This window comes from Halichoeres trimaculatus, unplaced genomic scaffold, assembly GCF_033239565.1.
Source record: "Halichoeres trimaculatus isolate MK-OKI-2021-1 unplaced genomic scaffold, fHalTri1.1 fHalTri1_scaffold_1, whole genome shotgun sequence".
Taxonomy (NCBI): domain Eukaryota; kingdom Metazoa; phylum Chordata; class Actinopteri; order Labriformes; family Labridae; genus Halichoeres; species Halichoeres trimaculatus.
The window spans coordinates 26,762,889-26,774,613 of NW_027437179.1; the positions used below are offsets into that span (position 1 = coordinate 26,762,889).

Sequence of the window (11,725 nt, forward strand, 5' to 3'; positions counted from 1 at the left end):
TACAGCAACTGAAGGACTTGTACTCAGAAAATACAAGAGGAACAGCCAGGGGTCTTAATCAGAACAATTATTCCTTTAAGGAAGTCTTGCTTAAAAGACAAAAAAAAATAAAAAAATGTTTTCAATCTATCCTGGGCTTTCCATCGTGCACAGCTTCTACAACAGTTAAAAGATCACAGCCATCCTGCTCTGAGTTCAGCAAGGTTCATTTTGTTCAGGTTTTCTTAGATTTTGTATGTACAGTTTCATTCTGAAAATGTTTAGCTTATCGCTCAAGCAGTCCCCCACAGTCTCCACTATCTCATCTTTGGGGAGACTTGGGCTCTGGTCGCCCGCTGTTTTTATACCCAGTTGCAAATCAACCCAATTGTTTGGGAGATGTCTTTGTGGATGTTTTTATAACATTTAATATAAGAAAATAAAAAGTCCTTCAGAAAATGATTTTTCGTTTTCTTCTGTTAAATTTAGACATTTTTGTCTTCATCACACCTGCCCGAGGAGTAGATGTGCGAAGATCTGTGCTGTTTATAACATTCTTGTATCAGTCTGATTCGGACTCAAAAGGTAGAATACCGGCAGCAAATGACTTGTAGATCTGAGCAGCAGAACTGAAGTTAGAAAAGCCTGAATATAACTCTCAGTCTCATCTGCGTAATAAAAAATAGAGAATGTTAAATCAGTAGATATGGTACCAGATTGGATCAGTGTTGGTATCAGACAAAACCAAAGACAAGGCATGGAATTGCATCGGGACTAAGTTGGATAGGTGCATCATTAAGCAATACACATCTTTTTCAGGGTTTTGTTTTCTCTGTCTAACAGTCTTTGAAATGTGTTGCTGGCATTGACTTTAAAATGAGCAGATAGTGTTTTAAAGAAAAAAATGTTAAAAAGTTAAAGATATAAAGTCCTTTCAGAAGATGTGATGTTAAGTAGGAGGCTGAATCAGGAATCTTTTTTGATTGTATCAAATCTGGACCAAATTGATTAATTCCAAGGGCAACGATACATAACCTCATAACTTTATGGGCACTGTTGACTTACCCCTGAGCTTCAAACAGGCAGCAGAAATACAATTGGGTTATCTTTCCGGATACTTTAAGATGGAGACATTTCTCACAAGAGGTTGTAATCCCTAGGGCAGTGAATGCGTCACAACATGCACTGCTCTTCCATTAGCATTACTGTAATAGACTGTTGTAGTATTATAAAGCTTAGCATATAAACCCACTGGGCCCACTGTGAATTAACCCTATGAAGTTGCTAAGTGGAGTTCATTACATCACATCAGATTTGTTTATATACATCCTTACAGATGCAATATACAATAGAAAAACAGGGTTGAACCTTGCACTAGAAATATATGTTAAGTGTTTAAATTACAGATTACTGTATGGACAGATTTTAATGACATGCGCCCTCTTGCGGACATTGAATGAATAACAACTATTGTGCCATCATTTACCAAAATGACCCCAATGAGCCTTCAGACTACTTTCGGTAAAACCAATATTGAATCAAACTAATGTTGAACCCATAAATTAAAAAACATACGCTGAAAGAGTTATGATACAATGCTTGGTACAATGCAGTTCTTTTCTCTTTAAACTAATGAAAAAGGTGGTTATGTTGTTTTTGACTGAACACTTTCCGACAGTCATGTTTATGTACTGTAGCTCAGTGGAAAGGTAATTAACATATCTTTGGCTCCCTCTAGTGTACACAGACTGTAGTTTTCTCAGCACCTCTTGTGCAAAGTGCTGTTTTGTTAACAAAGTATCCAATAGTCTTAATGACAACTTAAAAACAAAAGTTTTTAAACCTCTGATGGTTTAATCAGCTTTAAATTTCCAGCTGATTGTCAACATTATTATGGTGTTTAAAACTGCAAACTGAGTTAAAAAAAAAAAAGTTGTTCTTGGACAGGTTTTCCTTCTTTTCACATCCACACTGCTGAAATGGAGAACAAAAGCTTGGAATGAGAGGGTCTGATTTCCAATCTTCTTCAGCCTTATTGTTCACTGTATAAAGAACTTGTTTTTGTTGGTATCTGGTGTTAATTTGATATCGTTCAGGAAGTTCTTGCAGTGGTCAAAGTATTGCAAGAAACTCAACATTTAATGTGAGAACACAGAATTGGTTCAGAGAGAATTGACACTTTGGCAGTGCAGGGTTAAGTAATGTTTTGAGTTAATGATTAGAACTGTATTGTTTAGAAAAATTGAGCAAAAGTATAAAATAATTGGGAAGGGGCTTCATAAAAACATTAACTGTGGCATTTGCTTAGTTCTATGGGTTTTTCTTTGAATGTGACCGAAAAAAACTTAAAGAAACAAATGATTTACTTTTGCTTACCGAGAATATATGTAATGTAAATCAGTGGGACTAGCTTATCAAATACTTTGCCACTGTGTAGTTGCCTGTCTTGTTTATAAATAATGAGACTTTTCTTTATTTATCTTTTAAAAAAACTTTGTGGGGGTGGGGTGGGGGGTGGGGTTAAGTTGCCAATCTGTACGCTGTCGAAAAAAGCACTTGTGCTCTAATAATATGACTTCACTGAACTGAGCCCCCAAAATACAGATAGTGTTGATTAACAACAACAGACACCAAGTACAGCTATGGTGATACTCTGAAATGAATTTTACCGAACCGGCACTTGCAAAAGAAATGCGCTTCATGTTTGTCTGTGCTCCTGAGATAATAACCCCCCACGTCCCTCTGTGAAAAACGTGATGCAGCCATAAAGCTGCCTTGTGTTGCTTTGCGTTGCCCCTATGAGGTTATCTGCTTTATCTTGGCACACAGACAAACCAACACTGAGAGTGTGTGTGTGTGCGCGTGTGTGTGTGTGTGTGTGGGTGTGTGTGTGTGTGTGTGTGTGAGGTGGGGTGTCGGTTTCTTAAGAAAGGACTGGTTAAGTTAGTCTCATTTGCCCCTCCTCACAGAAACTCTTTACATCTCACTTATCCCCGAGAGAGTGCTGTTTTTTTCTCAGGGAAGAAGAAAAAGTCCATCAGAAGAGGAAATATTCCAAAATTAAAGGTAAAATGTTCCTCTTATTTTTTGACTTGTTGTCAAGATGCGGGTCATGTTGTGTTCGATACTAATTCAGTTAAGTTGAATTTCTTGAATTAACCTGCAGCACTCAACAAATGTATTAGACTATGAGTCTTTGAAGAAAAGACTAACCAGCATCATGAAGTTGTTAAATTCAGATGCTCTCTGTCTTTCTTTTTGAATTCCTTAAACTTCATCATTTTGAACGGAAGTGATGAATTTTGAACTGAATTCACGGTTTTACACCTAAATTTGAGCCAGCACACTGGAACTCTCTGCAAAGTCAGAAATAAATCAAGAAGTTGGGAAAACAAAAAATAATGAGCTTTAATGATTTAAAACTCATGGATAACAACATTTAAGATATCTTTTTGATTTAAAGCTTGCACTTACTGGTAGATTAACCGTAAAAAAACAAAAAAACAAAAAAAAGATTTGATAATCAACAATACTGTTCATTTAGGGGCAGATATCAAACAACTTAACATCCCAGAGAACTGCATGTTTAGTTTAGCCTTTGGAATCTGTTCGTCTTTGATTACATCTTTTTTTTTTAATTATAAGTTAACAAAATGATGAATTTGCTAAAACACATTATGTTTAGTTTTCCTTGATACAGTGTTTTGATCATACAAAATTATGAATCTGACTAAAAGTTCTAATCCGAAATCTAGGTCAATGTTTTGTTTTTCTGCCTTGACCAATGCCAGAAATGATGACTTTAATTAGAAGTAATCTTTGCCCTTTGACAATCTTGATAACCTTGCTCCACTACCAGGTTGTTTTTCACACCAGTTAACTGGTTCATGACCCAATACTTGCACAACTGATGACACTCTTATCAGCCTCTGTTGTACTTCAGTGATACTTCAGAAAGACTAAGTCGGTCAATATGATGGTGCTTAGCATCAACAGTTAATCGACAAAGTTAACATTTAGCTTAAATGCTTCTTGTGCTGGATCTCTTATTGCTAGCCATGGGAGTTACATGTTGTACAGTGATGTTTTTATATTTAACTTTGAGGCTGAAAACATTTTTCAGCCTTTAGCATGTGTTTGCCTAAGTTTGGTATTCATTTTTATTGAAATTATGTCACTTTTAATGTCACTTTTGTGAATTTTTGGGGGGTTTCAGGTTGAAATGGACCAAAGCAATCACTCTCAGGGGAAACTAAATCTGTTGACCCTTGAGACCAGACTGGGCCTCACTCAGGCCAAACCTCAGGAGAGGGAGCAGTGGGGCAGTAAGATTGAGTTCATTCTGGCTGTAGCTGGACACATTGTTGGACTTGGAAACGTCTGGAGATTTCCTTACCTGTGCTACAAAAATGGAGGAGGTAAAAGTTCTCAATGTTTAAGCTGTCCCACTTATGTGATTAATTATAATGACATTAAAATTTTGCTGAAATGAACCGTCATTTTGACTTAACTTTATCTGTTGCACACATTTATGCAGCTTTATCAGTGACCTGTTTTAACAAGATGTTTCCTTCTCTATTCTAAAGGTGTTTTCTTCATACCTTATGTTTTGTTTTTGTTCACCTGTGGCATCCCACTGTTCTTCCTTGAGACTTCTTTGGGACAGTTCACCAGCCAGGGTGGAATAACATGCTGGAGGAAAATCAGCCCTCTCTTTGAAGGTAAGACCACTCAAAAGAAAGTTTTTTAAGAATGTTAGATTTAAAAAAAGAAGAAAGAAAACCATACATTTATGACTGCCGGTTAATACTGTTGAAACCAGTTTAAATGAAGTTTGCAGGATACCCAGTTGTTAGTTTGAGGTCAGCAAAAGCACAATTCAAAGCTGCTTATATAACACTCTACAGTAGTGTATTTATCACACTGCTTTTTGTCCTTGGAGCAATATTCATCAATACATCTTATATAATAAACCATAGTTTTGCCTTCACCTTCAGGCTATTTTTCAGCAACTTGAAGCTGTTTTTCTTGCGTTTGCTGAAATAAAAATGTTTTGGTTTTCAGTTGCAGCAGACAGCTGTTTACAGAGAACATACCCTGATAAAACCCAGAGTATGTTATCTGCCAACACCAAATGGCAGGCTGACACAGTAAGTCACTGCTGATGAACAAAGTGGTGCATTTTCTGCCCAGATATTTCGGTGACTTTAACAGAAGGCAGTAAGCCAAACACAAAGTCTTAAGGACTCTTAATGTCCAATTAAAAACAGGAACTAGATACTTCCTTTTTGTGCTGCTTTTCTGGGTAAAATTAACACAAGATTCATTGACCTGAAATGTAAGGGTTTGCAAACTTTTTAGCCTGTGACCTCCAAAATAGTGTTGCTGAAGACCCAAGTTTGTTTTTAAAAGTCATACCTCATAGCTGTCTGTCCATATTGATGTATTTAAATGATCTTAAAGTATAATACCTCTCTGTCTCTACAGGCTTAGGTTATGGAAGCCAGGTGGTTGTTTTATACACTGGAGTGTATTATATAATCATACTGGCCTGGGCCTTTCTCTACCTGTTTTCCTCCTTCAGCTCTGAGCTCCCATGGGCCAGCTGTCAGAACAGCTGGAACACAGGTACAAGGCTTTGTCTTCCAGAAATGACACAAAATAATGTGCAACAAATTGTGTTCATTGGTCTTTCATCACCTTTGCTTTTCTTTCATGCAAGATGGCTGTTTTGAGCATGGTCACAATCTAACATCACCTCTGCTCCTGCAAAAAGCCAGCACATCTTCAGTTGTAGAGTTTTGGGAGTAAGTAAATGGCTTTATGTTCACAGGTGAGAGCTGTAGTTTCTATGTTGTATTGTTATTAATGACAATTTTTTTACAGGAGGAGAGTCTTGGGTCTTTCCAGTGGAATTGATAATATTGGTAATATTCGTTGGGACCTTGCTTTGTGTCTCCTGCTTGCCTGGGTCCTGTGTTACTTTTGCGTCTGGAATGGAGTGAAGTCCACAGGGAAGGTACAGAGAAACCTTGATTAAGTTCCTTATTGGAATTTCATCTCGTTGAAGATTTAGTCTAAGACACAAATTTCTGCTGATTCTGTTTTAGGTTGTCTACTTCACTGCCACATTTCCATATGTAATGCTGATTGTGCTCCTCGTTCGTGGTCTGACATTACCTGGAGCCAAAGATGGAATCATGTTCTACCTTTACCCAGACCCGTCCCGCCTCGCTGATCCAGAGGTAACATCTTTACAGATCAATTCAATTCAATTCAACTGGGTCACTGTATGTTTTTTTATTTCACTGATTATTTCAAGTAGCCATTATATCATGTGCATGCAAGGTCAAGTTGTTTCCTGAAGTTTAAGAAATCTAGAGCTTTATACAGTATAAGGAATAATATACGTTTGCTAAAATGTTGGCTGAATCAAAGCTGATGTGATGAGTTTAAAGAAATGTTAACTATGTTACAACAGAAGCAGACTACTATGAACTGTGAATTAAGCACATCTGAAGAGTTGAACCATTGTTGGATTTTCAGAAGTTTGAAAGTCTTTGTATCCACAGAAAGAATGATTTAATCATAACAAATAGAAAACAAGTAAGTAAGGTCATCAAGTTAAAGTTATAACACTGGTTGGAGGATGAATATTGTTGTTTCTTCTCAATTTGATCAAAATCCATTAGTTAGAAGTGACCCAGAATCACAAATAAAAACCTTATAATGCTGCAAGATTAGTCCAGGGATCAGTCGGTCTTTACATCAAGTAACTGTTAATATCTGTAGTCTCAGGTTGCCTTTAATATTACAATGACTCTGACACAGCTATTGTCCATTATGCTTCACTCATCCTTATTATTAATTCTAAGTATCTAAAATGTGCCGTCTGAAATCCTGCAGGTGTGGATGGATGCTGGCAGCCAAATCTTTTACTCCTATGGGGTTTGCACAGGGGTCCTCACCTCCTTAGGAAGTTACAACAAGTATACCAACAACTGCTACAGGTTTGCCCCAAAATTAAATCACGTACAGTAGAGTTTGCTTTTTTTTTTTTTTTATGGCACCCAGATTTCAGTGCACCCCTTTTCCTCCCACAGAGACTGTGTGTACCTGTGCCTGTTGAACAGTTTAACCAGCTTTGTCGCTGGTTTCGCCATCTTTTCAGTACTTGGTTTTATGGCAAAAGAGCAAGGCGTGGATATATCAATGGTGGCTGAATCAGGTATAAAAACTTGAAAAAGAAATACAGCAGGATACTCTTTGAATTGCTCAAGACAGCTGACAGTTTTTCCCATGTTCCTTCGCAGGTCCTGGATTGGCATTCATTGCGTATCCTCGTGCTGTGGCCTTGATGCCGCTTCCTCAGCTCTGGGCTATTTCCTTCTTTGTTATGATCATTTTTTTAGGGTTAGATAGTGAGGTAAGGATTATTCTTCTTAACCCTGTTGAAAACATTATCAAGGTTTCAGACTTCATGATACAGTTTATTTCTGATTTCACATGAAATATATGTCCCTTTCTTAGTTTGTGTATCAAGAGGCACTGGTCACCACCATCTCCGACATGTATCCTGCCTTCTTTAAAAACCAGTGTTATCGTAAGCTCCTTCTTCTTGCAATTTCTGTGGGAAGTTTCTTGATTGGTCTTCTGTTGGTCACAGAGGTAAGTGGTAAAATCTTAATAAACCTGAATCCTTTCTTTTCATTAAACAAGGATTATTTAAAGTTTTTAGGCTGTGAATGGTTCAGATACAATGGAAAAAAACAGTTTAAATGATGAAATGGAATTTTTTATCGATTCTTCAGACTGAATCTGTTTCTTCTTGTTGTCAGGGCGGCCTTTACATCTTCCAGTTGTTTGACTACTACGCTTGCAGTGGGATGACTCTTCTGCTTTTTGCTATTCTTCAGTCTGTGTGTGTAGGATGGGTTTACGGTAAGTCTGACTTTCATTCAGGTAAAACTTTGAGCAACTACAGAGTTAACCTATGCATTTTGATGGGACAGAGGAGGATAAAATGTGAGTTTGAGTTACATTTCAGTTAATCATTACGCATTTTTTTTAATATTGAATCTTGATAACAGACATACTATATGTCACACAGGCATACAGTATGTTATATGTCACATCTCTAACAGCTGTAGTCATTTTTTAAAGAGTTGTAAACAAAATGCTTCAAAATCAGTATTTCTATTTGACTAAATATTTAGATGAAACATACAATATAACAGAAAAGTGTCCACCAACTTCTCCATTAGGGTTTTTAGGAGGAAGAGTAACAGATTAGGCAAGATTGTGAAAATATAATAGTTCTTCTCTTCTTTAGGTGCCGATCGTCATTATGATAACATAAAGGATATGATTGGATATCGACCGTGGCCTTTTATGAAATACTGTTGGAAGTTCTTCACACCAGCTATCTGTACAGTGAGTATCCAATGTCTTCATGCCTGCCAGTTGGTGGTCAAGTATGAAGCAAGGATGTGTGACAGCTGCCAGAAGCTTCTGTCCTGAAGGTAGTTCATGTCTCAACCAGATGGAAGCTTTTACCTGTGATTCTACTTTTAATGTTTCTTCTATAATGTAGTGTAGCTATGCAAAAGAAATGAATAAGAAAAAGCAATAAAAAGACTTCATTATTTTATGAATTTCACTGGTGTGAGCATAAAATATAGTTTAATATTCAGAACCTTCCAGGCTTTCAGCTTGTAAGAATTAATGTGCTTTCATTCAAGTGGGACACAGACAGTAGATTTTAGCAAAGTTGATCATTTTGAACAAAAGTTGTGATACCTTCTCTTCTTTTCCTCTTAGGGCACATTCCTCTTCTCTTTGGTCAAATATACTCCACTCAAATTCAACAACACTTATGAGTACCCCTGGTGGGGCTACACCATCGGAGGCTTCTTCACGCTCTCATCCACACTCATGGTTCCTCTGTGGATGCTGTATGCTGTGAGCACTACTCCAGGAACACTCAGACAAGTATGGTTACCTGCTGTTTCTATTTCTTCCATCTCTCCAAACCCTCAACCCCATACAGCTGCTTCAGGTGTTTTTAGATAAATGAAAATATTCTTTTTTTTGTATTGCTGAGATGACAACTGCTGCAGTGTTTCATAAATTTGTGATATTATTGGCTAAGAACCTTGGTATTAGGGATAATCTGGCTCTGGACAACCACAGGAAACAAAAACCAAGCATGAACTGTGGTGACAGTGCAAGTCTAAGTCAGCTCTTGATGTCAATTCCAGTCTGCTCCATCTCAGATTTTTTAAGAAAAGTAATGTACATGATTGTAGTTTTGTGGATTTGTGTTTTTATGTGAAGAGTTACTGAACACATTAAAAGCAATCTGTCCTCTTCCTCCACAGAGACTGAAATTTCTGGTCACACCAGCCAAGGATTTACCCACTGCATCATCAAAAAAGACATCGAATCAAGAAGCTTTTCAAACTTTCACAGACTTGTACACTCTGCGGCCAAGTGCAGCCCAGATGACAGGGGGGGCAGAGCTCAAAGATCCATTATTTAAACCAGGGGTTCCCAAACCTTTTAGCCCGTGGTCTCCAAAATAGAGGAGCTGGAGACTGGAGGATCCCTGCCACAGGAACATAATAACAGGAAAATCTAAAAACGTAAAAAAAATGAACATTAAAAAGATAAAATACTTAAATGAGATAAGCAGTAGAAAATTAACATACTTATTTGCACATACTGCAATGTTACCTGAATCTGCCGTAAGTGACACCTTGAGGAGTCTCTTGGCAACAAAATTTTATTAAAAATAGATCAAATATTTTCTGTCTTTGTAGTTTTGTATCAAATTAACCTATTTTTTACATCATGGACGGAATATGAATTTGTAAATAGTTTTTGATTTTGAAAGGCATTTTCCCAACTTCCCCAACAGTGTTGGGCATCCTCCCAAGGGGGACCAGACCTCCACTTTGGGAACCACTGATTTAAAAGCCAAAAAACGGAGCTCATGGAACCGTTTTTTTTTAAGTCAAAAAATGATGGACCAAGATAATTTCATGATTTGTGTGTCATGACTGCTAATTAAGAAACATATATACATTTATGTATTTATGTTTGTGTGCATGTGTGTTTGTGTGTTTGAATGGGAAATACTCAAAGCTACTGATTCACATTTTCATGTATGAGAATCTGTATACCGAGCACTGAAACTGATTTTTAACATTCTGAATGTAAATACAGTCTACATCCAGTTCTGGTTAGTCAGATTTCACTGATTGTATAGAACAATTTTGAAGCCATACTGTAGATTTTATATTGAAAGAGAGCTTTTGAAAAATGAAAATATTTATTTTTTGTTACTGGAGGATGAACCATGAGTCCTGCAGATGAGATGATCGTTGGAATAAGGCTACAAAATATTTTTGTATGATTGACTATTTGAAAAGGAGGGTTTTCCCTCAATGGGAAATGGTGGAAATACATTATCTGCGTTTAGAGTTTTATTGTTAAAGCATCAAAAAATGAAATTATAAATGACTGCTGAAGAATGTTACGTGCACTAATATCTTTTGTTTCTGAATTAAAGTCATAAGGACACTTGTCTTATCCTAAGCTGATTTGACAGAGCAGTATATGTGATACCTTGTTATTGAACATGTACCATTACTACTTTGTCTGAATGCATCAAAATTAAACTAAATTAAGCCATAGTTAATAAAAGTGTGCATTTATTTCTTTACTTTTATATTTACTTTTGCGATGCAGTTTCTTCAGATTAATTTATCAGATTTCCCACTTTTATTGCTCAGTTTATGCTTCATACCAGAGTTGAGTACATCTGAAAAAAATATTCTAAAATTTATGAGTATTTTCCCACATTTTTGGTAATGTTTCTTGGCAATAATGTTACAGTAATCAATTTGAGAACATTTCTACTTGCATACTCCGATGCCATTCTCCTGATCTTAAGTTTTTATAACATGTGGCCACTTGGTGGTGCCACAGGTTTCTGAATATAATATCCTACAAGCTAAGGGCTTGTTCCTCAACAACAGTGAAGACTTGATTTTGAAATGATTATGTTATTCCATAAATTCTATAAAAACACGTAACGACTGATCCATCGACCGACTACAGTGCTGAGCCAAAAACAAGGGCCAGCAGCTGTTTTAAAAATCTCAAGTAGGACATCTGCTGGCTGAACAAGAACATGACACAGATGCAAATAATAATAATAATAATGAAATTTAAAAAGAAAGAAGGAAAATAGAAAAAAAAAATGTCCAAGATACATTTATAAGGCGTTACATTGATTACATTCATAGTTTTTAAATAGCTGCAAATGAAAAACATTGCGTTTGGCTGTTGTAATTTGAAGAATTTCTTTTATTTATTTTTGTGACTTGAATATCCTAATGCAAGATAACATTTTAGGAATTCACTTTTTCAGGGCTCCTACTTTTCTTCATCACCTTACAATGGCTGGAAAAGCGTAGCCTTTCCTAATGCTGCAGCCATAGGATGGTGCTGTTGAGTGAGTTACACAGGAATATCATTTAAAGGGATTGAACAATGCTGAGAGGTGTAGTATGGTATTACACACCACCAGAGGGCGCCCTAAGAGCAAACGTCATTGACTTTTGTGATTGGGGCAATGACTGATGGTGATGCCATTCAGGATTCACCTGCTTTATTTAGGTACAAGTCAGTGATGTTGTACTTGTACTAATCACATTTTTACTTCTTTCATTTATATTAT

The 11,725-nt window shown here is 36.7% G+C and overlaps 1 protein-coding gene across 1 annotated transcript; it reads left to right on the plus strand.

The window, feature by feature from the left end:
* Nucleotides 1-2,957: 2,957 nt before the first annotated feature.
* Nucleotides 2,958-10,459, plus strand: slc6a22.2 (solute carrier family 6 member 22, tandem duplicate 2). The gene is made up of 15 exons (XM_074670233.1): nucleotides 2,958-3,045; nucleotides 4,196-4,397; nucleotides 4,566-4,700; nucleotides 5,467-5,607; nucleotides 5,702-5,786; nucleotides 5,866-5,998; nucleotides 6,090-6,224; nucleotides 6,886-6,989; nucleotides 7,083-7,207; nucleotides 7,293-7,405; nucleotides 7,510-7,647; nucleotides 7,818-7,920; nucleotides 8,312-8,412; nucleotides 8,800-8,970; nucleotides 9,360-10,459. The coding sequence occupies exons 2-15, from the start codon at nucleotides 4,202-4,204 to the stop codon at nucleotides 9,561-9,563; spliced, it is 1,884 nt and encodes a 627-aa protein (XP_074526334.1). The 5' UTR covers nucleotides 2,958-3,045; nucleotides 4,196-4,201; the 3' UTR covers nucleotides 9,564-10,459.
* The last annotated feature ends 1,266 nt before the right edge of the window (nucleotides 10,460-11,725 follow it).

Excerpts from the sequence above, each read along its gene's own strand:
- slc6a22.2 (XM_074670233.1), top strand. The coding sequence starts at position 4,202 with ATGGACCAAAGCAATCACTCTCAGGGGAAACTAAATCTGTTGACCCTT. Across the intron at positions 4,398-4,565 it reads GTGCTACAAAAATGGAGGAG|GTGTTTTCTTCATACCTTAT; the intron begins GTAAAAGTTCTC and ends TCTATTCTAAAG. Across the intron at positions 7,208-7,292 it reads ATCAATGGTGGCTGAATCAG|GTCCTGGATTGGCATTCATT; the intron begins GTATAAAAACTT and ends GTTCCTTCGCAG.